At 51.6% G+C, this 27935-nt stretch overlaps 1 protein-coding gene across 2 annotated transcripts in view; it reads right to left on the minus strand.

Moving 5' to 3' along the window:
* Positions 1–27674, minus strand: part of PLA2G6 (phospholipase A2 group VI) — a 44874-nt gene extending 17200 nt beyond the window's left edge. Inside the window, exons 1-9 of one of the 2 annotated variants that reach the window (XM_068970189.1) lie at positions 27466–27674; positions 15488–15703; positions 14271–14454; positions 12529–12716; positions 9893–9989; positions 8554–8736; positions 3989–4097; positions 2809–2967; positions 999–1077 (exon numbers count right to left, since the gene is read on the minus strand). In XM_068970189.1, coding sequence (XP_068826290.1) covers positions 999–1077; positions 2809–2967; positions 3989–4097; positions 8554–8736; positions 9893–9989; positions 12529–12716; positions 14271–14454; positions 15488–15703; positions 27466–27674 — 1424 coding nt within the window. The remainder of the gene's footprint in view (positions 1–998; positions 1078–2808; positions 2968–3988; positions 4098–8553; positions 8737–9892; positions 9990–12528; positions 12717–14270; positions 14455–15487; positions 15704–27465) is intronic. The other variant, XM_068970190.1, reaches the window with a different exon arrangement.
* Positions 27675–27935: the final 261 nt, after the last annotated feature.

The following is a 27935-nucleotide window of genomic DNA, read 5'->3' on the forward strand; positions in this document are numbered from 1 at the left end:
GGAGGGAAGCGTGAGAAGGCTGCTAGAGCAGGCGCACTCCCAGGGTGCACGTTCCAGGGTGGCTGAGGAAACGAGTGCACTACAGCTTGAGGGGAAGCCGACCCTTCAGAGGTGAGGCGGAACCACCGATATGGCCCCCCGGTCCGGGAGCTGGGGCTGCCTCTGCTTCCAGGAGGGAAGGGCCTTCCCTGCAGGGCCGGGCACAGGGGTGCGGCTAGGAGAGAGCCCACGGGGAGCAGAAAGGGCACGGACTGCGGAAGCCCGGCTGCTCTGACACCGACTGTGTGACCTTGAGCAAGTGACTTCCCCTCACATTCTGCATCTGCCAAGCAAGGTTACTAATGAGTGCCTCCCGAGGAAGGCAGTTAGGAACACAGGATAGTAAAAAAAATAAAAACAAAAACAGAGAACAGATAAACCACCTCTGTTATTAAAGGGAAGGGTGGAGAGGCATGTTTGTCCTGGGAACTCGCCGAGCTGGCGGGCATGGGTTCTGACAACCGTGGTCACCAGGGACTGTCCGCGGGGACAGGGTCTGGGCCTCTCTTTGCACCCATCACCCCGGCCTGCCTCCTAGCATGGGCCTGGGTGGACAGCAGGGGCTTGGGATGCCCGCCATACTCCTACTGGCTGTTGGAGGGAGGGAGGGTAGGGAGCAGGTGGAATCAGAAGGAAGCAGGCTCAGCACTGATGCCGCTGAGGGCTCTCTCCAGAGGAGATCTGGGCCAGCTCCCCCGACGACCCGGGACAGGGGCGGGGAGAGAAGGGACAGGGCCGCAGCCAGCTCCATCGAGTGACCGGCAGCCTGCAGGGCGATTGATGAAGTAGACCCAGGGTCTCTGAAGACTCAGTCTCCTTGCTGTGAGCTGCAGAGGGCGTAAGCCGCCTCACAGAGCCAGATGCAGCCTAGACAGCCGTCCCAAGCCCGCTGGGCGGCCCACCAGAGGCCTCGCACATGTGCACCGTCCCCCACGCCCCGCCCTGTCCCCAACACTCACGTCCGCTTCTCGTCCCGTGTGGAGCTCAGGATGAAGGGTGGCTTCCGGGCCCGGGAGATCTGAGTGATGTCCTGCAGTTCTGCGGGGCACAGGGCCGGGTGGGCAGGGCCCAAGCAGGTGCTGGCCCCCCACCCCCCCTCCCCTTTTGGGGGCAAACCTGGAGCTGTGCCCTCACCCCTCTGTCCCTGGCAGGAACATCTGCCTCCCACTCCCTGCAAGGGCTCTTCATCACAGAATACAACTGGCCCCTTGGGGAGCAGTGGGCTTGGAACGTGGAGGGGAGCCCACTGCTCTGGGCATGGCCCCCCATCCTGCCTGGCAAGCTCTCGATTTTCCTGTATTTTCCCCCCAGCGCCCCGAAGCACAAGCACCCCTGCCCTGTGTGCTGTGTGTCCACTTCACAGAGCGTTTCTTCATGCATGCCAGCCGGTGCTGCGGACAACCACCTTCTCCAGAATCCTTATCCCCGATTTACGGATGAGGCTCGTTTAGCCAAAAGGGCTGAGTCGGGACATTTCCTGGGGTTTGACTCCCTGAAGGAAGAGAGATAGCCCGACTGCTTCCCAGACACCTCTTGTTCTGATCCCAGGTCTGGAAACTTCCTCAGAGGCCTCAGAGCTGTGCCCTCACCCACAGCATGCATGTTTTGCCTAGGTCCGAGGCCCACCCCATGCCTAACGAATGCATTAGCTGCTCTTCTGACAAGCAGCCTGGCCCTGCAAGGCCTCATCATCCGGATTCTGACAGGCTGTCCCACCACTGTGCATGGAGTCTTAGAAGCAGCGAAGCAGGACAGCAGGCTTCCAGGCAATGTGTCTCCCCCTCACCAGGGCAAGGGGCCAGAGTGGACGAGATAAGCACAAGCCTAGCCAAGAGAGGTGGTGGACAGAGCGCCAGGGAGCGGGGCGTGCGGCTGAGACAGAGGAGAAGAGGGGACTAGAGCTGCATCTAACTCAGGGCACAGCGGGCCCTGCGGCTCCTCTAGGCCCAGGGCATTACCCATCTGATGCCGCGCCCCAGGCCCACCATCCGGCCTGGCTTGGGTGACTGATTGCCTGTAAAATTGAGAGAGAATGATGGGGGGTGGGGGGCGGGGAGGAGGGGCCGTGGGGGAGAGAGGCAGAGCCAGAGGGACTAACTGTGGCTGCCCGCTCTGCCCTGTCCTGAGTTCAGGGTTGGCCAGGCTATCCTGTCTAAAGATGCTGGTGTCTGATTCCCCAAGAGTTTAAGAATAGTGCTGGCTTGTGAAGGATCAGTCCCTGGCTGCCTTGTTCAGGGAACCCCCACTCCTAAACAATCCAGGGTTCACCCACAGGAAGCCCAGAGAAGGTCTCTGCCTCCTTGGGGGCCGTCTCCATGGATACCGAGGATGCACAAGGGCAGATGCTAATTGCCTGGCCAGTAGGTCACTGAAGGGGCTGGAAGAGGAGCACGGAGGCCCCGGGCCTGATGGAGACGCAGCAGCATGGTAGAAAGGCTCCTGGTAGAAGCCAGAGAACCCCCAACAGCACTCCTCGCTGCCCGCCTGAGCTCCCAGGGCAGAGAGAGGTCAACAAAGCGCCCACCTTATAGGTGTCCAAGGAACCCTGTCAAGGAAACGGGCCACAGGCCATTAGCCAGGGACCCCACCAGTCTCCGGACTCTATGTGTTGCTGGCTGTCCCCCAAGGCTGACAAATGCTGCCCATTGCCCCTTGCTTCCTTTAATAACCTCTTCCCTGGGCCCCAGGGTTTCTTTCTTTCAGGACTGCCTGACCCAGGCACCTGGGAACCAGGAGGAGAGGAGGGGGCATGGGAGGGGCCAGGCCTACCTAGGTTGTTTAAGCTGATCGGTGGGGGATGAGATCTTTCCATGGAGAAGGAGGGAGCTGCCGCGGAGCACTGCTCCGTCGAGAACCCTTGCGTGAGTGGGAAGCGGTAGTCGGCCCCCACAGTTCTCAGCAGAGTGAGGAGCGCCTTCCTGGTGACGACTTGTCATGCGTGGGGAGGGGGAGATGGCACAGGATCAGAAGCTGACCAGATGCATATGAGAGGTCCGTTTTGCACCTGATCCCCTATCCCAGGCCACCTGGGGGGTCGGGGGTGCCCAAGAGCCCACCCCACCCTGACACAGTGTGCGGACTCTAATCTGTTATACTCAAAACAGCTTGTGGGGTCTCGAACTTGGAACATGGATGAGAAGGTTGGTGTTTGAGGAACCCCCTCTTTTCCTTCTACGCCAGTCAAGAAAGCAGGACTCCCACCTCCATGTTGAGCAATTCTCAAGGTTTTTTGAGCTCAACAGGGATGAACCAGCCAGTGGGTATCTACTCCCACCTACCGGACCGGATCACTGAAAACGCACATGCGCACGCATGCATGCTTGCTGGCACGCACTATGAGGTATCACCCACAGCAACCTCCACAGCTCCCCAGAACCTTCCAGAGGGCTCCAGGCGGCTGGTAAGGAGGATCTGCTCTTTCCAGCCCAGCAGCCAAGGCTCGCCAAGTATGCACGCAGTGCAAACACCGTGCCAGTGTGCAAGGAGGGCACACGTGTCATGCAGCACATGTCAGGGTGCAAGGGGGCACACATGTCATGCACATGCCTGTGCACAAGCAGGGGTGGGGGGCAAACGTGCCATATAGCAATGCACCAGCCTGAGGCTGTTCTTACAAGTCATTCCATCAGTGAATTCTCCAAGAGTAGGGAAGAGTAGGCTCCCACTGCCTTCCCCACCCCTACCCCAAGTCTCGGCACCCTGAGGTGGTGGGGGAGTCACAGGGAAGAGGACACTGGTTCGGCAAGCCCCCGGAGGCCTCAGTCAGGGCCCCTGTCCTTGGGAACCGGAAGCTTCCCCTCAGGGCCTCCCAGGTGCTCCTAGGTGCTCCCTGCAGGGAACAGTTGGGGGTGGGGGTGGACAGGATGCAGGCACCTGATGGCTAGGACCTCCCTCCTCCCTGCACACCCCTCCGTCCCCCAACTCTGGCCCCAGAGTGCAGAGCACATACGTTTGCTGATCCTGGAGGCTATGAACGCAGGGGTTTCTCCAAAGTCGTTCGGGGTGTCCACCTCTGCACCAAACACGATGAGGGCCTTGATCATCTCTATGTTGTCTTTCTGTTGGGGATGGGGGGAGGGGGGGTGAAATCGGCAACAGCCCAGGGACTCGTGGAGAGAAAGGATCTCGGCCTCTTCACCCCACAACCCATCACCTCGGGGGGCCTCTCACCAGGATGGGAAGAGACACTGAAACCCTTCTGACCACCCGCAGTCAATCCCATATTGCAAAGTCTTCAGTTGGAAGGCCAGTGCCCTGACAAATAGGCTTATGAGTATCCCCGTAGGTGAGAATCTAAGAACCCAGGTAGAAACTGGAATGACATCCCCCTCCCCCAGCCTGCCAGCTCCTTCTCAAAGGAAGCAATGCGTCTATGACCCCTGACCCCAGAGACATGGGGACACCGAAGGGTCAGCTGCTGATCGCTTGCAGGAATAGCTGGAAGGCGTGATCAAGGAAAGGCCCCCCATTGAGTCCAGGGGGGTGGGTTGAGTCAGGAAGAAACTGAGCACAAGTCTTCCCTGATGGCAGCCCCTCCCCAGAGCACATGCAGTGAGCATCTGGAGGTGGGGCAGCGGGGCTAGCTGGGCACAGTTCCCAGGACACACCAACAGGCCGGCTGCCAGGAGACCTGAGCGCTGGGCTTACGTCTCTCTCTTGGGGTGGATTCCCTTGCCTAAAGCATGAAGAGATGTGTCTAGAATGCTGTTTTCCAAATGGCTGTTCACACCCCATTAGGAGGTATATGGGCACAGGTAAATGTGTGCTTCAACTATTAGTTATGTGTTCCTTCTCTGGTTACCTTTTATTTGTGGCCCTGGTTTACCACCATCGGTTTGCTGCTGCTGCTAAGTCGCTTCCGTCGTGTCCGACTCTGTGAGACTCTATAGACAGCAGCCCACCAGGCTCCTCCATCCCTGGGATTCTCCAGGCAAGAATACTGGAGTGGGTTGCCATTTCCTTCTCCAATAAGTATAGGTTTAAGTAAGTTTGAAAGCAAGCCAGGGCTTCTCTGGTAGCTCAGTGGTAAAGTGTCTGCCTACAACGTGGGAGACCCGGGTTCGATTCCTGGGTCGGGAAGATCCCCTGGAGAAGGAAATGGCAACCAGTATTCTTGCCTGGAAAATCCAATAGACCAAGGAGCCTGGTAGGCTACAGTCCATGGGATCGCAAAGAGCTGGACACGACTGAGGGACTTCACTTTCTGTCAAAGTGACTAAGCAGGAGCAGCAAAAGCAAGGCAACTTCAAGCAATGATTAAGCACATAATTGTAAAAGCGGTTCGTGGATCTGCCAGAAGCTGCACAGACGGAATGCGGGTGACGCAAGTATGGAAGCAGCGGCCTAGGTCAGCACTTCTCAAGGTAGGAACTGTGGGCCCCCATGAACATGGAGACCCTTTAGAGGGTTCCAGGGCTTAGAGCTATTTCATAGAAATATCAAGATGCTGTTTGACTTTACGCAGTGGCTGATTTTTATATAGTTGTTTGTTTTCTTTTCGGCTTAGCTGTGGCATGGGGGAATCTTTCAGTGGTGACAAGCACACTCTTAGGCTTCCCAGGTGGCTCAGCTAAGAATCCATCTGCTAATGCAAGAGACGTGAGTTCAATCCCTAGACTGGGAAGATCCCCCGGAGAAGGAAAGGGCAATCCACTCCAGTATTCTCCCCTGGGAAATCCCAAGGACAAAGGAGCCTGGTGGGCTACAGTCCATGGGGTGGCAAAAGAGTCAGACACGATTTAGCAACTAAACAACAAGAACAGCATGCAGACTGTTATTCGCGTCATGTGGGATCTAGCTCCTTGGCCAGGGATCAAACCCTGGGCCCCCTGTATTGGGAACTCAGGCATCTTAGCCACTGGACCACCAGGGAAGTCCCACAGCTGACTTTTGTACCAATGGTGTAGAAACATTTAGGGATAAAACTCCTGGTGCCTTAAGCACGAAGCAAAGCAGTGCCCACAGACTAACTGTTGTCATGGTTTTCTTCTCTGCCACGTGCTCAAGTGAAAAGTGGATTCATTCATTAGAAAGCCAGCTTCGGGGGACTCCCTTGGTGGTCCAGTGGTTAAGACTCTGAATCCCAATTCAGGGGACACAGGTTCAATCCCTGGTTAGGGAACTAAGATCCCACATGCTGCTAGGTATGGCCAAAAAATTAAAAAAAAAAAAAAAAAAAAAGCCAGTCCCTTGATGAAGCACTAAGAAATGTTACTCTTACTACATTCCTACACTGGTGTTTTCAGTGTCATAAAATAGAGAGTGTGCACACGGCGTGTCTGTGGCATAACCAAGTATGATGGTTGTCTCGGGAAAATTCCCATGTGACTGACTGAGTCGTGAGCGGAACAAGCTGCTTGTTCTTCATGAAACACTGTTTTCACTTGAGAAACGACTGGCAGGCAAACTATGATTGTTCAGCTTCGGGTATCTAGGAGACATTTTCTCAAAAATGAATGCAGTGTGCTGTCACTTCAAGAAAAACAGCTGGCAGTATTTTGTGCCAGTGATAAAACTCAAGCTTTCAAACAAAAACTGGAATTCTAGAAAACTGGTATACACCATGATGGGCTCCAGTGGTTTCCCCAAATTTAGAAACTGTTCTGATGAAACCTTAGTGATATTTACAAATGTGGGGGGTGTTGACTGTATGATGAATCGAGTCAACATTTGGAAGCTGGGCATACTCAGAGAACTAGTATTTTCCAAAGATGACACGGAATCGTGCATAGGTTAAAAGATCCACGCAAAGTGTAAGAGATGCCAATAGATTTGACGTTCACAAAGTGTGAAAAGTCTAAGGAGATGGCTTCAGAGTGTCCACTGCACTCAACTTGTCAGAAACTACCCCTTGTCAAGTTTTGGTGCAGACCGTGAATCTGAGCAAACTGGGAGATAGTGAAGGACAGGGAAGCCTGGTGTGCTGCAGTCCATGGGGTCTCAAAGAGTCAGACACAACTTAGCGATTGAACAACAACAAAGAATATCCACAATTATCTGAAAAGGTACAGTTAACCTATATTTTCCAACTATAAACACATCTATGTGAGGCCAGATTTTCTTCATATTTTTAACACATTCAACAACATACTGCAACAGAATAAATGCAGCAGAAGACAGGAAAATCCACGCCTTCTCTGAAGCCAGGCATTAAAAAGATTTACAAAAATATAAAACAATACCAACTATTTTCTATTATTCTCTGTTTTGGAAAATAAAGTTGATTTTCCATAAATATGTTACTTACAATAGCATGGGCTTGGTAAATCATTCTTGATTTTTATTTTTTAATTTAAAAAATGACTTTTCTTTCTTTTCTTCTTTGGCTGTATCAGGTCTTAGCTGCGGCATGCGGGACCTTTGATCCTTGTTGCAGCATACAGAATCTGTAGTTGTGGGATGTGGGATCTAGTTCCCTGACCAAGGGTCCTGCTTTGGCAGCACAGTCTCAGCTACTGGACGGCCAGGGAAGTCCTAATCATCGTTATTTTTAAGTGAATTCATCAGTATCTTGAAAATCCCTCATTTGTAATCTTTAATATGGTCAATATGGATAGATCAAATTCAAATAAACAAAGTCTATGAGATTCTCAATAGTTTTTAAGAGTATAAAAGACCAAAAAGTTTGAGAACTGTTCAACTACATAATTCAAAGGGCCCATTCAGTGCTAAAAATGTTCACAGTTCTATTTATAGTTTCAGTCTTTTGGGCAACATCCCCTCTACAATTATGACCTTTGGTATAAAACAGGATGTCTTTGAATTTGTCCTAAATCTACTTCTTTTAGAGTCCCAGAGAGATTTCCTAGTTTATGACTCTAAGACAAGGTGAACAGAATTATGGGTACCTATGGTTTATGAATTACGGGTACAATCACACACACACACACACACACGCACACACACACACATCTGTAACAAATAACACTCCCTCCCCTGCATTTAATATGTTCACGCTGTAGTTTTCTAACCTCACTGCAGGCGCTTCAAGGGCAGAAACTGTGCTCTATGATAAACCAACAAAGGTGACCAGTGCCTGCCATGGGCCACCAAGATGTGTAAGCAGGCCTGCCCTCCAGAAGCTTGGAGCCTTCCAGGAAAATAAGAGTAACATGCAGATGAAGTTTGCCCTGATGGTGCCGGGATGAGGACGAACATCCTGGGCATGCTCACTCTGTGCCGGGTCTTACATGCGCTGCTTAGACACCCCTCATAGAGTCACAGGGTGTCTACCACTGAATCCACTCAACACCTCTGCCAGGCGGGTACCAACACCTCCTTCCTCCAGATGAGGAAGTCAAGTCTGGCAGGGGTGATGTGAGTTGCCCAGGGCACAGTCAGGAGCCAGAGCTGTATTTTCCCCTCTCACTGTGTCCAGATGTCACATGGAGGCATGGGAATGAGAGGTGCCGGAGCGCAGAGGAAGCAGTTTTTATTCTGGACTCAGAGGGGGACCTGCCCTGGCCCGGGTGGTCACCTGACCCCTGCCTCATGGGCAGCCAACCTGGGGCTCACCGACATGGCCAAGTGCAGCGGGGTGTTGCCGTGCTCGCCTCGGGCGTCAGCGTTGGCCCCGTGGGTCAGCAGCACCATGACACAGTCGAAGCGGTTGCGCATGACGGCCACGTGCAGGGCTGTATTCCCTGCGGAGCTGGTGCCATTCATGTCGCAACCCCGTTTCAGCAGCAGGCGGGCCATCTATGGAGACAAGAGTCCCAGCCCCGGTCAGCTGGGCGGCCGGAGCGGCTGTGGCCTGTGGCACCTGATGGCACCTGGGCACAGCCACGTCCTTGGGCCTTGGGCCTCTGGAAAGCTCCAGCAGCCAGAAGAGCCCAGGTGGCAGGTAGCCCCAGACCTTGCCTTCCACACCCCTCAGGAACTAGGGGACAAAAAACTGAAGACATGGTGACTTGAAAGGGGCTTCTGGGTCCTTTCCTGGAGCTCACAGGACCCCATCCTTCCCTGCAACAGTTCCTTTGCGCCCTGCCCCAGAACTGTCCCGCTCACTATGACCCTGCCCGGGACCCTGCAGAGGTGTGACTCCCTCCCTCTGTGCCTTTGCAACACGCACCCCTGCTCACTGACAGTCCTGTGGGGCCTGGGCTCTGGAACCTGACAGACCTGAGCCCAAAGCTCAGCCTTCTTCCTTCATCCCCACTGTCTAAGCTGGGAAAGGCCACTGCACCCCTCTGCACCTCAGCTTCCTCTGCTGTGAAAATGGGGGTGTGAGTTCCCACCTCACAGAGTGAACAAAAGCCCTACAGGAGGGCCTGACTTGGTGTCTAGCTCCCGGCACGAAGGTGCCCACAGTGGCTGGCAGGCTCCTCCCTCCTGGCCCGTCGCATTCGCAAGCAAGCCATGACCTTTGAGGGCACCCAGTGCACTGCTGGGCTGTGCTTCCTGGAGATGAGAGACCAGAGGCCTCCATCCTCTCAGGGGGTCAAAGTCTGGCTCAGGGACAGGCCTCAGAGGAGATGCTCGGCCAGGCTCTCTGAAGAAGTTAGAGGCACCGCCATCACCGCCACCATCTACCATCTTTGATTTGCAAGGTACTTGACAATTTATGAAGAAATCTTCTCATGCACTGCTTTGCTGACTTCATGACACCTCCAAAGGTAGGCCACGGACCCCCAGTCCACACATGAGGAGACCACGGAGGGGATACTGCCACCATGCAAGGCCAGGATGTCACCTCTCCTTAGGCTTACCTGCCTGGCTGGCCCACTGCAAGATCAATCCCCTGAGTGTCATCCTCAGAGGCCTCTCAGGAACCCCTTCCTGTTGGCAGCCAAGGAACCAAGGGCTCCAGGACCCTCAACCCTGCCCACCCAGCTCATCCTTAGACCCTGCCTACCTCTGCATTCTTGGCCCAGTGGAGGGGGCTGGCTCCATAGCGGGGGTCTTTGCTGTGAATCTGGCTGCTGTCCATGCTGACAATCATTTCAGCACACCTGGGGAGAGAGAAGCCATGTGGGAATAAGAAGGCTGGCGGGGGCAACCTGATGTTGAAAGAGGTCATGACTTCATCAACTGGTGAGGGAAAGCTCCTGCAAACAGAGTTGCAACAAAACCAACCAGCATGCATTTCGTGGCATTTCAATGGTATCCTGAGTCCCTCAAGGCACATCTCAGGCCCCCTCCTCCAGGAAGCCTTCCTTGATGACTTCAGTCAGCAATGATCTCTCTCATTGGTGCTGGCTGCAGTGTTAGACAGGCTTGAGGTTAAGCCCCAGCCTCCTGCTGGTGACCTCTGGAAAGTGGCCCAGCCTGTCTGCAACATGGGAACGGTCCTAACAGGATGGGATGAGGAATAAAGGAGGATAAAAGGGTAAAAGATATTCTAGCACCTGGGCCTGGGCCTGGCACACGGCCACTCTCCATCCTCCCGCCGCCTCCCTGGTGTTTCAAGCAGGGACTGCACCCTGTAGGAGGCAGTAGGCAGGTGGTTAAGAGTACAGCTTTCCACTCCTAGACTCATTGGCAGAAGAACTGAAAACAGAGGCTTCAGTAGACATATGCCACTGCTGACCGCAGCACTATTCCCAATGGCCAAAAGGTGGAAACAGCCCAAGTCCCCATGGACAGACGAATGGCTAAGCAGAATGTGGGACAGATTAATACTATGGAGGACTACTCTGCCTGAAAAAGGAGGGGCGTTTTGATACCTGTGATGACACTAATGAAGCTTGAAAACGTTAGGCAAAGTGAAACTGGAGCTTCACAGACCCAGCTCTCTACGAAGCTCAGCTGAGTTGACGCCAACAGCAGAGGGGCCTCCAGATTAGTGTTGGGATGGAATCAGTCCCACTAACCCTAACACTTGTGATCCTCAGAGTGCAACTGCTGGGGCTGCCATGTGGTGGCAGAGGGATGTGCCTCCTGGGGGTCCTAGAGGCGTGTGGCTGTGTGCAAGGCACACTGAGGGATGAGACAACTGGTTGTCTTATGTGCAACGGTCCACACGGGAGGCTTGGGATGTAGCTGCGGGTGTCGGAGGAGGAAGCAACCTGGACAGTATCTTGGAAGTAACCTAGAACAAGCAGGTTCCTGGGGCCAGTAGGGTGGCTAAAGTCAAGCTGGAGCGGGGCTGCCATGCCAGCCCTTGGGTATGGGAGAGCAGCACCCGTCACATGTGCCCATTTGGATCAGCAACTTGGTAACCTGGTGACTAAGGGGAGGGTGTTAGGGTTGTCTCCAACCATCTGGTCAGGTCTTTCTGAAAGTACTAGTTTGTCTTGGCTGTGCAAGTTGAGAATCAAGGAAAGGAGGGTTTGCTGAGCTTGGACCAGACCTTCGAGGGGACAGCAAGGCCCTTCAGAGGCCAGCAAGGTGGGTGCAAACCCCAGAGGAAGGAAGACTCTGAAGGAGAATGAGAGTGCCTGCCTTCCACCTGAGGGGGGCCTCTCCCCGTTCTTTCTCAATGGTTATCTAGCACTGAGGTAGATGGAAGGTACTGGAAGGTACTGTGTGACTCCTGTGTCCCCTTGTCTTGGACTTTCTCTCATCCATCTCTGTAAGGCCAGTGCTTAGCACAGTGCCTGGGACTGACTCATTCACTCGTTCGTTCATTCCAGATACTGTACCTTCTGGGTAAGATTTTGAAACAGTCATCTCTTTTACCCCACCCCATCCCCCAACATGCACCACACACACACACACACACACACACACACACACACACCCCAACCATGGAGAATTTTCTTGAGACAGGGCTCTCTAGGGCTGGGGAGAAAGGAACGAATGAATGGTCTAGGGATTCCGCCGGCAGCTAAGACTCCATGTGTCCAGTGCAAGGGGTGCAGGTTCAATCCCTGGTCGGGGAACTAAGGTCCTACAAGCCACACAGCACAATCATAAATAAATAAAACAGCTAAATTCTTTAAAAAAAACAAAAAAACAAAAAAGAGTGGTCCAGAGCTACCCAAGACAAGGGCCTGGCACCTGCATCTCAGCCATGCGACCAGCCAGGAAGGAAGGACGCATGAGGCGGACGAGATCTGGGGCCACTATGCCAAACGTTCCTAGGCTTCCAGCTGGGAGCAGAAGCTGTAGAGCCCTGTAGCCGTGAAGGCTCTGTTCAGATCAGACTGAAGGGCTTGGATGGAAGAGGATCCATCCACCCTCCTTCAGGGGAGGGGGGCCTCCTGCACTGGGGCATCACCTGGAGAGCAGGAAAGGAGAACCCCCTGAAAAGTTTAAGATTGTTTTTTTCCAGTTTGGTAGAGGGAGGTACCTGTTCAGAAATTCAGGTGCATCACTGAACAACTGTGGAAGTGCTATTCCTGCATGGTGGAGCTGGTGGACTGAGATTCACACCCCCCCACCACACCCCATTTATCAGATAGTCATACTTTCTTTGTGCCAGGGCAGCCCTTGGCACACGGCTCTGACACACATCTAAGGAGAGGGGGCCGCTGCTCGCCTGGGTGGGAGGACTGGCCGTGCAGACAAGAGGCCCAGTGGACCGTGCAGGGCAGGGCAGGGTCTTACCCTTTTTGGGAGAACTTCATGGCCGTGTGGATAGGGTAGCCGCCGGGTCCCATGATGTTGCAGCGAGCGTTGCACAACAGCAGCACCCGGACCATCTCCTGCTTCCCCAGCTGGCAGGCCAGGTGCAGCGGGGTCAGCCCCTGGTTGTTCACCTGGTTCAGGCCACCAGACGCATTCTTCCCTAGGAGCTGACAGCAAGACCGCGGGGTGGGCAGGAGAGTCAAACACAGTGAGGCCCCCAACCCATCCCTCCCCTAACACCCACCACCGTGGCCGTCCCTCTCTGGGGCTTCAGGGGAAGGGAAGAACCCTGTGAGACTCGGTGAGAACCCAGCCAAGAACTTTAAGAGAAGCAACAGAGAAAGGAGGCTCCAGGGGCAGGAAGAAGCTGGCTGTGCTGGTGTTGGCTGAGGCGCTGGTCTGGCCCGACTGTGGCGTGCATGAAAGTTTTCTCAATCAGGAAACTTAAAAGCAGGTTGTATCTGGATGGGCACTGGGGGTCTGGGTGGGAATATAAGACTTGCTTTTCACTGCATATCCTTCTATCCTGCCTGAATATCGTTTTGCTCTGTGTAGGTATGATTTCTTTAAAAGAAAACAAAACAAGATAGCAGTATTCGTAAGACAACTGCAAGGCTTTTATTTCCTTGGTTGTGGCTGAAAGTTGTCTGCCTGAGGTTAATTATGACCCCTGTGGACCCTTGTGATTGCCTGGGTCTGAGAACAGGCTGGGGACCCAGCAGGGAAGCTGAGGTGCTGGCATCCAGGCCTGACTCAAGGGCAGTTTTGCCGCTCACAGCTCTGTGGTCCTCCCTGGGCACATTTCTTAACTTCACTGAACCTCGGTCTCCTTGGTGAGGAGAGGACAAGAGCCCCCATCCACAGAGAATTAACTAGAACACATATAACACTGAGTACAGGGCCAGATACAAGGCCGGCGATGAAGGACGGGTACTGATAAGAGTGTGTCCCACCCTCTGCTTGGAGCCAGGCTCCATGTGGCACTGTGCTGGGCCCACAGTGGGGTCTCTAAGGGTGAAGTTCAACAGTGGGTGCAGAATTCCCTTCCCTCTGAGCACTAATCATAAGACAGGAATCCACATTTTCTGGAATAATGTGGTTCCATTCTAATGCCAAGGGCAGAGAGAAGGATATAACTTTGGAAGAATCTTCTAATTCTGGGCAATAAAACACAGCCCAGTAGTCTGTCTCTTCTCTCTGATATAGCAGGTAGCTTTTTCATCACTTGATCTACTCGCCCACAACTTTTATTTTTTATTTTTCTGCCCAGCTAATCAAAACTTTAACAGAAGGAGTCTCTCTGGCACAAATGCCTACAGCAGCCTGAAGGAGTTTTATTTGCTTGAGTTCCTGTAAAAAGCTAAGCCCCAGGTCCTGCTGGAGCATAGGCACCTCGAGGCAGGAGCTGAAATGCATTCCCCCAGCCCAGGGGTCAGGCCTATGGCGGGTGTTTGGGATAAACTGATGGGCGGGTCTGGACTTCGAGATCAGTTTGCTGGGCTGGAGGACTTTCCCTGGGTCATTGGACCAAAGGGGTCAAGAATGTGTCTCCGTGACAAGCTTGTAGAGGAAAGGTAGGGTGTGGGGTAGACCCACCACAGAGGAGCTCAGGCCTCAAGGATCAAGGCGGGAGCAGTGACACCTGAGCCCAGGGTCCCAAAGACAGCCGTGGGCCCCGTAAGGTGGCCAGCGCCAGTCGCCCTGTCCCCACGCCTGCTCACCTGCAGCACTTGGGAATTGTCACTCTGGACCGCGTAGTGGAACACGGTCTCTCCGCTGTTGTCGGTGGCGTCCATGTTGGTGCGGCAGTGCTGCACAAGCTCCGCCAGGATCTCGGTGTCGCCCTTGCGGCAGGCCAGGTGCAGGGGCGTGCAGCCCTCCTCATTCTCCTTGTTATTTGCGCAGCTGCAGGGGAGGGAGGGCTGGGGCGTGAGGGGTGTGGCGCCAAGTGAGTGGGGTGCTGAGGAAGCCAAGAGCACACTCAAAGGAGGTGGGCGAGGAGTCCAAGAGCGTGCATGCCCTGCTCGAGCTGTCTGGTTCAAACCCAGGGCTGAGTCACTGAGTTATTGTATCAGATGTCATTTTCTCCTCCATTTTTAGTTCCGTGTGCACACCTGTATGAGGGATGTGCCCAAAGGCCACCTCAGCCTGAAGTGAGCAGTGGCGTGGCGTAGAAAGAATCGCAGAAGGCAGAAATCTCACCAACCTTGGGCAATTCACTTAAGCTTTTTCTAGGCATCAAAAACCTAATCTACAAAACTATAAAAAATAAAACCTGCCAGACCTGCCGTAGGAAACGGATAGAACTATTGTGAGATGAAACACCATGATGTCCGGGAACAGGCTGGTTAAGCTGTAAAGGACAGTGAAGGGTTTTGAGCTTTGGGGCTGGGAGCGGAAGCAAGCTGTCTGAGGCAGAAAACTGGAGGCATGGCCACCTCAGGGCAGGATGGTGAGCTGGAGTCCGCTGGCCGGCACGGGGCCCTCACCAGGGCTACCCACTGACATGTGTTGGCCGAATGGAGGTATGAATGAAAGTGTTGCAGCTTTAGAAGGGCAACCAGGCCTCTGGAAGGAGACACCAAGGAACTGGAGCCTCATCAGCTGAGTGACCTTACAAGACACATAACCTCTCACTGGAGTGACACTACCTCATGGGCATGTCGAGAGGATTCAAGTTCATGGGGTGTCGAAAACAGCAACCAGGGACCTGGCACCTGGTAGCCACTCCAGAAACATTACAGTGCTCTCTCTGACTTCAGTCAGCATTCCTCCGCTCCAACCCAGAGGCAGTGCTGCCCCCTTTTAAGTCAAACGTTCTGGGCCACCTCTGATGCTATGGAGGGGAACTGAGGCAGGACTTAGAACTCCCCATCCCCACTCCCAGTGTCTCCAGGGTCCTGCCTTCCCGCCCGACCTGGTCAGGTCCCCTGCCCACCTGATGATGCGGCTGTGATGGAAGCACTCTCGGATGCCCAACTCCACGGCCAGGTGGGCCACCGACCAGCTGGGGTGGCTGCGGATGAGGTCGGTCAGCTGCTGCAGGACCTCAGCTTGCAGGATGTGGGTGGAGCTCTCGTAGAAGGGTGGCAGCTGGGAAGAATACTGCTGGAAGTTCACCAGGGCGTCAGCCTCTATCTCCAGCTGGAAGAGTCTGAGGAGCCAGGGCAGAGGAGGAAGACATGAAAATGAGCCAGGAGAGGCCCTCAGCCCATGCCCTTGGTGGAATCCGAGGACTTGCGTCCCCTCCAACAGGCCCCTGCCTGCTTCCAGGTGTGGACTGACCTGCTCCAGCTGGACTCTCCTTCCTCCCACACACACCCTTACATGGAGGTGGTGCTTCTTTTTTATCTGAAAAGATTTCCTGTCTTTTCTTTCTTTTTTAAAAAAATAACATCACATATATTTCCACAAGCACTGCTGCATATCCACGGCCCAGCATGTAATCAAAACTCACCAGGCACATGAGGAGATAAGAAAATATGAAAGAAAACCAACAGAGACAATATACAACAGAAATAGATCTGTAAATAGGGGTGGGGTGGGGCTGCAAACCCTGAAGCTATCTGACACAGACAAAATAACTGTGATAATATTCAAGAGGGCAAAACAGACAATTTCGGCAAATCACCTTAAACTATTAAAAACAAGAACCAACCAAGTGGAAACTGAAGAAGTGACAAATACAATAGCCAAAATTAAGAGCCCAGTGGCTAGGCAGAAGAGCAGATTGGACAACGCTGAATAGAGAATTAGTGAAAAGGAAGATAGGTCAGAAGAGAGTAAACAGAATAAAGCATGGAGAGATAAATCTTGGAAAATACAGGAAAATAGATAAAAGACATAGAAACCCCATGGCCAGAGGAGCCCGGCAGGCTACAGTCTGTGGAGTCCCAGAGTCAGACATGACTGAGTGACTAAGCACAGAGGATAGATAATGAAAAGGTCTAGCACACAGATGGGTGGAGCCACAAAAATGGGATAGAAAGAGAATTACATAAGACCTTTCTGGTGGTACGGCGGATAAGAATCTGCCTGTCAATGCAGGGGACATGGGCCCAATCCCTGGTCTGAGAGGATTCTTCATGCTGCGGAGCACCTAAGCCTATGTGCCACAATTACCGAGCCTGCGCTCTGGAGCCCGTGAGCTGCAACTGCTGAGGCTCTGTGCCGTGACTTCTGGAGCCCATGCACTAGAACCTGTGCCTCACAAGAGAAGCCGCCACAGTGAGAAGCCCACTCGCCACAACCAGACAGTGGCAGCCGGCCTCTGCAATGAGAGAGACCCAGTGCAACCAAAACCAAAACTAGTCAACCAACTTTTCAAAAAAGAAAGAGAACTGTACAGAAACCACACTTAAAGAGTTAATGGCTATGCACTTTCCAAGACTGATGGAAAGCATTATTCCATCAATTTAAAATATCCTATATATATATAGGATATAAAATATCCTATATCCTAAATTACTAATCTACCCCCCTCACCAAATCCACACTCACACTCCACCCACTGAGCCACTGAGCAGTGTCTTTATTCTTTAGTCTTCCCTGGTGGCTCAGATGGTAAAGGCTCTGCCAGCAATGCAGGAGACCCAACTTTGATCCCTGGGTCAGGAAGATCCCCTGGAGAAGGGAATGGCTACCCACACCAGTATTCTTGCCTGGAGAATTCCATGGACAGAGGAGCCTGGTGCGCTACAGCCCATGGGACTGCAAAAAGTCAGACACAACTGAGCAACTTTCTTTCACTTTTTACCCTTTAAATTGGCTTTGTAACTGCTTTACAAAGACAGTATGATGGAAGTTATGCTACCCTAGTTTCTAGACCAAGGCTTTCAAAGACTGGAAGCCTCTATCTCTTTTTTCTTGGTACTCAGTCATCACACTGCAGGGAAGCTGAAGCACCTATGGGGATGACTCAGCCCTGGAACCTTAACCCTGAATGAACTCCCAGTCAACAGCCAGCACCAACTTGCCAGTTGTCACTCATCTTAGAACTGGATCATGCAGTCAAGTCACCCCATATAATACCATGTATTGAGTTGGCCAAAAAGTTCATTTGGGTTCAAACGTACTTTTTGGCCAACCCAATAGAATCAAACTGAGACTTTCCCACTAAGGTGTGCTCAACTCACAGATTTGTGGGCTAAATAACAATGGCTCCCCACTCCAGTACTCTTGCCTGGAAAATCCCATGGGCTGAGGAGCCTGGTAGGCTGCAGTCCATGGTGTCGTGAAGAGTCGGACACGACTGAGCGACTGAACTGGACTGAACTGAACTGAAGACCCCTTTATTGTTCTGGAAGATGTCAAAGTACCAATTATAGTTCTGTAAGGTCAAGGATCATCGAAAAAGCAAGAGAGTTCCAAAAACACATCTATTTCTGCTTTATTGACTATGCCAAAGCCTTTGGCTATGTGGATCACAATAAACTGTGGAAAATTATGAAACAGATGGGAATACCAGACCACCTGACCTGCCTCTTGAGAAATCTGTATGCAGGTTAGGAAGCAACAGTTAGAACTGGACATGGAACAACAGACTGCCAAATAGGAAAAGGAATACATCAAGGCTGTATATTGTCACCATGCTTATTTAACGTATATGCAGAGTATATCATGAGAAATGCTGGGCTGGATAAAGCACAACCTGGAATCAAGACTGCTGGGAGAAATATCAGCAACCTCAGATATACAGATGACACTACCCTTATGGCAGAAAGTGAAGAACTAAAGAGCCTCTTGATGAAAGTGAAAGAGGAGAGTGAAAAGGTTGGCTTAAAGCTCAACATTCAGAAAACTAAGATTATGGCATCCGGTTCCATTACTTCATGGCAAATAGATGGAGAAACAGTGGAAACAGGGGCAGACTTTATTTTGGGGGGCTCCAAAATCACTGCAGATGGTGACTGCAGCCATGAAATCAAAAGACGCTTACTCCTTGGAAGAAAAGTTTTGACCAATCTAGATAGCATATTAAAAAACAGAGACATTACTTTGCCAACAAAGGCCCATCTAGTCAAGGCTATGATTTTTCCAGTAGTCACGTATGGATGTGAGAGTTGGGCTATAAAGAAAGCTGAGTGCAGGAGAATTGATGCTTTTGAACTGTGGTGTTAGAGAAGACTCTTGAGAGTCCCTTGGACTGCAAGGAGATCCAACCAGTCCATCCTAAAGGAAATCAGTCCTGAATGTTCTTTGGAAGGACTGATGTTAAAGCTGAAGCTCCAATACTTTGGCCATCTGATGCGAAGAGCTGACTCATTTCAAAAGACACTGATGCTGGGAAAGGTTGAAGGTGAGAGGAGAAGGGGATGACAAAGGATGGGATGGTTGGATGGCATCACCAACTCAAAGGACATGAGTCTGAGTAAACTCCAGGAGTTGGTGATGGACAGGGAGGCCTGGCATGCTGCAGTCCATGGGGTCACAAAGAGTCGGATACGACTGAGCAACTGAAGTGAACTGAACTGAAGGTCAAGGATGTATGTTACAATCTATAGGGTTCTATCAAGATTTGTGAAGGGTTTCAGATTTTACCCTAGTTGCAAACTAACAAGTGAGTCTAACACAGTTTCATGGATGCTGGCAGAAGGCTCAAGATTCCTGGATCAAAGACAAAGGACAACTTATTATTCACAGCAATAGCACTTGTGCCAGAGAATCAGCATTTGTGCCAATTCTCTGGGATCCATTTCCCAGAGGGTGACATGAAGAAGGTCAGGTGACACCTGCTCATGTTGCCTTAGAAGAGAGAAGAAACCCTGAGTGCAGGGAACTTGAATCTGTTAAAAATCATCAATGAGAACATCTGTCTAAGCTTTGCTCTGGAGGAAAATATTATCTTGATTACACAATAGAGTAAGCAAGCCTACACTCTGCTCTAGAAAAAGACCCTGCCTCTATCTTCCACGGCTGTTCACAAGACAAACATCCTTGTGAAGAAAGTGGGAACAAAGGCAGTCAGAGGCTCTGCTTGTAAGATGTACAGAAACACAAAAGGCCCATGGAGAACTACCTCCCAAAAGATATCATTAAAAGATAATAATAGAGTATAGATTTCCAAGCTAATAGAGATGGGTAAAATGGAATAAGAAGAAGAAAACATTCAATCATGAATTGCAAAAGCACTACGCTAAGTGAAAAAAGGCAGATTCACAAGACTACAGGCTGTATGATTAAAATGAAAGCTCTCAGAAAGTGGGAATAAAAAGGAACATTCACAACGCAACAGAAAAACACACGGAACCAACAAAGGTGTGTATCTGGGTATTACTTTTGAATCCTGCAACTTTACTAAATTCATAGATTAGCTCTAGTAATTTTTCTAGGGTGTGTATCTGGAATCATGCTCATCCTCTTGCTCAGTAGCTAAGACACATCTGACTCTTACAACCCCGTGGACTGTAGCCCACCAGGCTCCTCTGTCCATGGGATTTCCCAGACAAGAACACTGGAGTGGGTGGCCATTTCCTTCTTCAGGGAATCTTCCTGACCCAAGAATCGAACTCACATCTCCTGCGTGTCCTGCACTGGTAGGCGGATACTTTACCACTTAATCCACACAAGTGGTAAAGAATCCACACAATCTTGAAATACAGACATACAAAATACCCCTGCCAAAACGCTGTAAGGAAAAGAACTTTATGTTTTAAATGCTCAAGACAACTGAGCAGGTAGTTGCCCAGAGACGACTGCCAAATGGTCAATCAACATATCGAAGGGGCTCAACTGCATATGCATCAAGAAAAGGCAAATTAAAGCCACAGTTACGCACTACTACAGATCCAATGGGTCAGAGGACGTGACGTAGCAGGAAATCTCACTTGCTGCTGGTAGAATATGAGATGAGCATTACTCATGGACGCTAAGATTATGTACTGTGTCGACCCAGCAATTCCAGTCCTGGATAGATGCCCAGCAGAAATACAGGCATGTATGCACCAAAACCAGAGACAACCCAAATATCTGCTAATACCAGCAAATGCATAAAGTTAGGCTGTAGTTACACAACGGGATTCCACGGCACTGAGAAGGACTGACACAGCAATGTGCAAAACGCAGACCTCCAGGCAAATGCTGGTCAAAGGAGCCAGACACAAAAGCAGTTATAAAAGTCAGATTAATGATTATCTTGGGAGGGTGGGGAAGAGGGGCTTCCAGGGTGCTGCAACGTTCTCCTTCTTGACAAGGGTGGTGTGACCTGTCACAAATACCTCAGTAACCATCACTCCTGGGTATATATTCAGAGAAAATGGAAGCACTAATTCAAAAAGATACATGTGCACCAAGGCTCGTGGCAGCATTATTTACAATTGCCAAATTACAGAAGAAACCTACATGCGCACCGACAGATGGACAATGGAATACGACTCAGCCATAAAAAAGGATGAAATTCTGCCGTTTGCAACAAGGGTGGAGCTATCAAGTATTATGCTTAGTGATATAAGTCAGAGAAAGAAAAACATAAGACGTTATCACTTATCTAAGGAATCTAAGACATAAAACAAACGAATGTATGTATCAAAACAGAAACAGATTTACGGACGCAGAGAAAAAACTATTGGTAACCACTGGGGAGCATGCAGAGAGGAGGGGCAAAATAGGGGAAGGGGATTAAGGGATACAGAAAACTACATTTAGGGACCTCCACCGTGGTCCAGCGGTTAAGAATTTCTCTTGCATTGCAGTGGACACAGGTTTCATCCCTGGTCGGGGAACTAAGATCCCACATGCCATGGGGCAACTAAGCCCCCATGCCAGAACTAAGACCTAGTGTGGCTAAATAAATAAATATTAAAAAAATAATTATGTATAAAATAGATGGCAACAAGGATATATTATACAGCACAGGGAAATTAAGTCACTGTTTTATAATAACTTTAAATGGATTATAGTCTATAAATATACTGAACCACTATGTCATAAACCTGAAACTGTAAATCAACTAGACTAAAAAAAAAAAAAAAATCCAGAACATAAAAAAACAAAGAGAACAAACAGGAGGAGAGGAAATGATGGTGAAATATGTCAGAGGAAAAATGCCTGAATGCGGGCTGTGCCTGAGGGGGAACGTGGAGTTAAGGAGATTTTTTTTTTTAAAGCTTATTTGTACAGTGATAGGAAATATCTAGTAAAGAGGGGGGAATTATGTGGGAGAGAGAGGAAAGAACTGGTAAACTGATGTCCTGACGCGGAGAGGGGATGACCTGGAGGCGGGGGGCTCGGTCAGACGCACGGCTGGTGAGTCTCGAGTCACGACGGGGAAGGGTCTGGATGCGGGTACAGGTTGGAGTCAGTGGGGTGGGGGGAGCTCTTTTTCTCTTCCCCTGGTTTCTGCTTTCTCAGTGAGACAGAAGCCAGGTCATCAGACCACGGAGAGGAGGGACTGGAGGTGGAGGAGGGAGGACCGGATGCGCCTTCCAAGAGAACCAGAGAGCATCTTTATTAATTTGGAGGCACTAGGTCTTAGTCATGGCATGGGGGCTTGGTTATCTCATGGTATCCCGACCAGGGATGGAACCGGTGTCCTCTGCACTGCAAGGCAGATTCTTAACCACTGGACCACTAGGAAAGTCCCTACATGTAGGCTTGCCAAACGCACAGGCTCACATCCAGCCCATCCACCCTGAGAGCTCAAAGTGAGAGCGGTCAGTGTGGAGGGGTGTTCCGCCAGCCACGGTGGAGAACTGGAATTAACTTGTGTTGGGGTTTTGCCAGGTAAACGTGATGAACAGAGAGGACAACAGGAAAGCAGAGTGTATGCAAGTGTGTGAAGACAATGTGCTGTGGGGCTTACTCTAGGTAAGGAGTGAAATTTGGAAAACTCAGCAGTGGCCACAGGACTGGAAAAGGTCAGTTTTCATTCCAATCCCAAAGAAAGGGAATGCCAAAGAATGCTCAAACTACCGCACAGTTGCACTCATCTCACACACTAGTAAAGTAATGCTCAAAATTCTCCAAGCCAGGCTTCAACAGTACGGGAACCGTGAACTTCCAGATGTTCAAGCTGGTTTTAGAAAAGGCAGAGGAACCAGAGATCCAATTGCCAACATCCACTGGATCATCGAAAAAGCAAGAAAGTTCCAGAAAAAGATCTACTTCTGCTTTATTGACTATACCAAAGCCTTTAACTCTGTGGACCACAACAAACTCTGGAAAATTCTGAAAGTGATGGGACTACCAGACCACCTGACCTGCCTCTTGAGAAACCTGTATGCAGGTCAGGAAGCAACAGTTCGAACTAGACATGGAACAACAGACTAGTTCCAACTTGGGAAAAGAGTACGTCAAGGCTGTATATTGTCACCCTGCTTATTTAACTTATATTCAGAGTACGTCATGAGAAATGCTGGGCTGCATGAAACACAAACTGGAGTCAAGACTGCCAGAAGAAATATCAATAACTTCAGATATGCAGATGACACGAACATTATAGCAAAAAGCAAAGAAGAACTAAACAGCCTCCTGATGAAAGTGAAAGAGGAGAGTGAAAAAGTTGGCTTAAAATTCAACATTCAGAAAACTAGGATCATGGCATCCAGTCCCACCGTTTCATGGCAAATAGAAGGGGAAACAGTGACAGACTTTATTTTTGGGGGCTCCAAAATCACTGCAGATAGTGACTTCAGCCATGAAATTAAAAGATGCTTGCTCCTTGGAAGAAAAGTTATGACAAACCTCTACAGCATATTAAAAAGCAGAGACATTACTTTGCCAACAAAGGTCCATCTAGTCAAGGCTATGGTTTTTCCAGTAGTCATGTATGGATGTGAGAGTTGGACCATAAAGAAAGCTGAGCACCGAAGAATTTATGCTTTTGAACTGTGGTGCTGGAGAAGACTCTTGAGAGTCCCTTGGACTGCAAGGAGATCCAACCAGTTCATCCTAAAGGAAATCAGTCCTGAGTGTTCATTGGAAGGACTGATGTTGAAGCTGAAACTCCAATACTTTGGCCAGTTGATGTGAAGAACTGACTCCATTTGAAAAGATCCTGATGCTGGAAAAGATTGAGGGCAGGAGGAGACAGGGATGACAGAGGATGGCATGACAAAGGATGACAGGTTGGATGGCATCACTGACTCAATGGACATGAGTTTGAGTAAACTCGAGGAGTTGGGGATGGGACAGGGAGGCCTGGTGTGCTGCAGTCCATGGGGTTGCAAAGAGTCAGACACGACTGAGCGACTGAACTGAACTGAAATGAAGGAGTGAAATTCATAATAGGCGTGGGGACGGTAAAAAGGCGGCAGGGTCATTGCCTCATCTGCAAGGGGACACCAGGCATTCAGAATACCAGAGGGAAGGAGCAGATAAGTAGGAGGCAGAGATCGGAAAGTGGGATGTTTGGCGTTTGTATCTATGGAAGAGCTGCTGTTACTGGTGATGACTGGGCTCAGGCAACGGCTGTGCGGTCAGGCATCACGAGCCCTGGGTGTTAGGCGTGGCACCCTGTGAATGAAACAGTCACCAAGAGTCAAGCCAGGAGCAGTGATGGCACGAGGCAGGTCCGAGCCATGGGCTCACGTCTTCAAGGATCTGGGGGAGATGCCTGCTGCCAGGGGAGAGAGTGGGTGTTAGCCTAGGACGCGGTGCACTTCACGACTGAGGGGCGAAGAGCACGCAACCCCACCTCCAGGCCCAGTGGGAGGGAACCTGGGAGGGAAAACTCTTGGGAGGCCTGCAGAGAAGCAGCGCCCTCAGGTGGAGTCAGGTCCAGGTTAGAACAAGGAGGTGAAAGAAAGATCTGGAGAAAAGGGGAGGATCTGGCAGACCCATGGGGCAGTGTCTTCTCTCTCTTCTAGAACTGAGCCTGCAGACTAAAGCACCCTGGCATAAGCATGGGTGGAAGCGGCCTGTGGATAAGGGGGCCCCTTATCCAGAGGGCCTGGGATTCAGGAAATGGCAGGCAAATGCATGGATATGCATTTAGCAGGGGAACAGGGAACCCTGAGATTCTCAAGGGGGTCCTGGACTGAAAAATGGCCAAGAACCATTGGGTTAGAGGGTTTCTAACTCTCTCCCTTCTTCCTCCCTTGGTGACTTTGCTCTGATGTGCTCTTAGGCCTTCTCCTGTTGAAATCTTCCTCACCCGCATGGGCCACCTCTAATCCAAGCACCCCAGAGAAGCCTTTCCCATCTCTCCTGCATGTACACTTTGACCTTCGGTGGTCATGGGCTGGTCCATCCATCCAACCAAAGTTGATTGCTGTGTAGGTGTTCAGTCGTGTTCAACTCCTTGCAGCCCCACGGACTGTAGCCCGCCAGGCTCCTCTGGCCATGGGATTCTCCAGGCAAGAATCCTGGAGTGGGTTGCCATTTCTTTCTTCAAGGCGTATATACAGAAACCAGGGAAAGGTAGACGGTAGGTACACTGAAGCCACGCACACTTTGCATCACCTCTTCTGAGATGGTAACAGTGTTAAATGTTGTTCTTATTGTAACCTTCATTCAGAGACAGACTGCAAAGTTTCATACGGATGGTTGTAGTTCAGTGGACCTCTGAGGACAGAGCCCCAGGGTTTAAACACCTGCCAAGTACTGGATACTAGCTGGGCGCTAACAGAAATGACTCAGACCCAGGCCCTGTCCTTCCGGAGTCTGTGGGCTGGTGGAGAAGACAGATGGGCAATCTAAAACAAGAAGGGCGGACAGAAATCCAGGCAGTGGTGAGGGAGAAGAGAAGGGTAAGCACAGGCTCACACAGCAGGTGCCCGAGAGTCGTGGGCCAAGGAGTATGGGGAGAGCACCAGGGCAAAGAGAAAGTAGAGAGGTGAGGTCTGTGCAGGGAACAAGAGTCTCACATGAGCCTGTTAGGACACTCAGCCCACTGAATGCAGGTCCTACTCCACCTTTTCTGGCTACTGACCTGCCCTTGGTGGAGACAAGGTATGGGCTGAATAAACAGTGAATGGGTAAACCCCAGGGTGTGTGTCCAGGCAAAGTCCCAGCACAAAGGGCCTCAAAAGTCAACCCCCTAGGGGCCAACCCCTAGGGGGAAGTCAACCCCCTTCCCTGGTGGTCCAGTGGCTAAGACGTCATGCTCCCAGTTCAGGGACTCTGGGTTTGATCCCTGGTCAGGGAACTAGATCCTACATGTAGCAATCAAGAGTTCACATGCCACAGCTAAGACACAGTGCAGCCAAATAAACAATTAGAAAGAAAAAAACTCAATCCCCTTTTGAGAAGAGAAGGTCACATGTCACATGTGCTTTGCTCATTCCTCCCAGGATTCCAGGGAAGTGCAGCCCTGCTTCTGCTGAGATACCAGTGGGAGGCTGGCGGGGCTCATCAAGGACCATATGTCACACGTCAATGTCAGCAGCAAATGATTAACTCACACCAGGAAGAGAAGTATGGACGTTATCACAATGTACACAGCAGTGCTACAGGTGACCGCCGCGGGGCTTACCCCAGAAGAGCCAGATGCCTGGCCCATATGCCAGGCTGGGGGCCCAGGATGGGCCCGGGGGGAGCTGGACACTGACCCCCACAGCTCATCCCACTGCAAAGGGGCCTGCCTGGATGAAAAGGAAGAGGTGGGTCCTCGAGCTAGAATGACTGGGTCTGAAGCCCGGCTCTGCTATCCAGCGGCTTTGTGACTTCAGCAAGTTACTGAAATTCTCCAAGCTGTGTTTCCTCCTCTGTAAGGAGGGGTCAGTGACAGCCCTGCCTCGGGGGACGGCCATGAAGATGAAGGGAGCTGAGAGTCAGACCAGTGCCTCACACACACTAATATAATGCAAAACTATCAGAGTTGCATCTATACCAGCCAGCATCCAGCTCTCCGTCCATAGGGATGCCGCAGGACTCCCAGGCCTTTGGAAATAAGACCTGGGGATTCATGTAGAAGACCCCAACCCCCTGTCCCATCCCGGAGCTCTGTACCTATAGAATAGGAGCACCTCCACCTGGAAGCAGGTCCTTGACAGCCCCATCCCACACATTTAAGTACTTTGGCCATCACTGAAAGCCCTCCAGCAAGGAAAGGAGGAGACTTAAAAGACAGAACCTTGACCCCCTGAAGAGGAAGTCCAGTACCCCGAGCCTGCTCTCCACAAACTGCAGGGTGTTCAGAGCAGTGGGGTGGACCCCCACCGCCACGCAATGACGACCCCCAGTGAGAAGCCTAGGGTCAGGAAAGCAGGCCCTCGCTGCAGCCCTCACTCCCGGTCACTCCCAGGCCTTGGCATCCCCATTTCCACAGCTCTTCGGGACCCCAGCTCCAGCATTCCACCCTCTAACCTCCACTTCCCACCTCCCAGCTCACTCCCTGGATCGCAAGACAACTTGCCAGGTGAAACCAATGAAGAAGGGCCATCAGCACCAGCCCAACTCAATGCTAGTCTGCCGAGCTCCCCCAAGTTCCTTGCCTTCTGGGTCCTTGGCCTCTCCTGTCCCCTTTTCTCAACCGGCTCTGCATCTGCTCGGTTCCCTCAGCCCAGTCCTGGCTTCCTACCCTTTCCTCTAGCCCACGGAGGGGGCCCAGCATGCCCTGAGAAGCACAGGTGTCCACCCCTTCCAGGCTGCCCCCAACAAACCTCGGCCAACCAGCCCCTACAAGGACAGTCATGCCTTAACGACCCAGGACTACCAGCGATCCCTGGACCTTTCCCGATGTGACTTTCTCCACTTCCTCATCCTTCCTCCCTCCCTCCATCCATGTGGGTCAAGCCTCAGGGCAGGAAAACAGTCGTCCAGCTCCAGTTCCTGCTGCCAGGACCCTGATGGGCAGGAAGTTATCCAGGCCAGGAAGTCCCTCCCTCCTTTCTAAGAGCAGCCACCCCACCCATCATAGACCCCTCAGATGTTGACTGGAAGAAGCTGCTGTGGGTCAGGGGACCTCCAGGCTGAGACCTGGGAGGAGTTAAGGGAGCAAAGTGGGGGTGGGGGAGGGGGCGACTGACCATTACCCACCGGAATCCGCTCTGGGGGTTCCTGGGGTTGACCAGGATGCAGTCCCACGTGCGGTTGGAAGAGTTTTGGAAGAGAATCAGCTGCCCTTCCTCTCGGACCCGGCGGCACGAGTGGTAGTCCTCAACAGCCACCTCCTTCACCCGGAACGGGTTCACGAACAAGTTGGTGACGCTGCTGAGGGTGTTGACCAGGCGGCCGAAGAACTGCATCCTCTGAGGGGCCGGTGGGGTGGCCCCACCACCTTCCCCCTCAGTCTGGAAGAAAACGGAGTCTTGGGTCAGCCGGGCGCGGTCTCCCATGCCCACCTCACCACGCGTGGCAGCTTCCTGCATGGGCACCCCGCTGGCTCCCCACCAGCGCTGTCCCCCGGATCTGGGCCTGGAGGGACCTGGAAAGAAGGTGGGGGAAAGAAAGAGAAACAGCACTGAGTGGGACGGAAGGGAGGCTGATGGAAAGTTCCAGAGCTGCCA

Source organism: Capricornis sumatraensis, chromosome 4 (assembly GCF_032405125.1).
Source record: "Capricornis sumatraensis isolate serow.1 chromosome 4, serow.2, whole genome shotgun sequence".
NCBI lineage: Eukaryota > Metazoa > Chordata > Mammalia > Artiodactyla > Bovidae > Capricornis > Capricornis sumatraensis.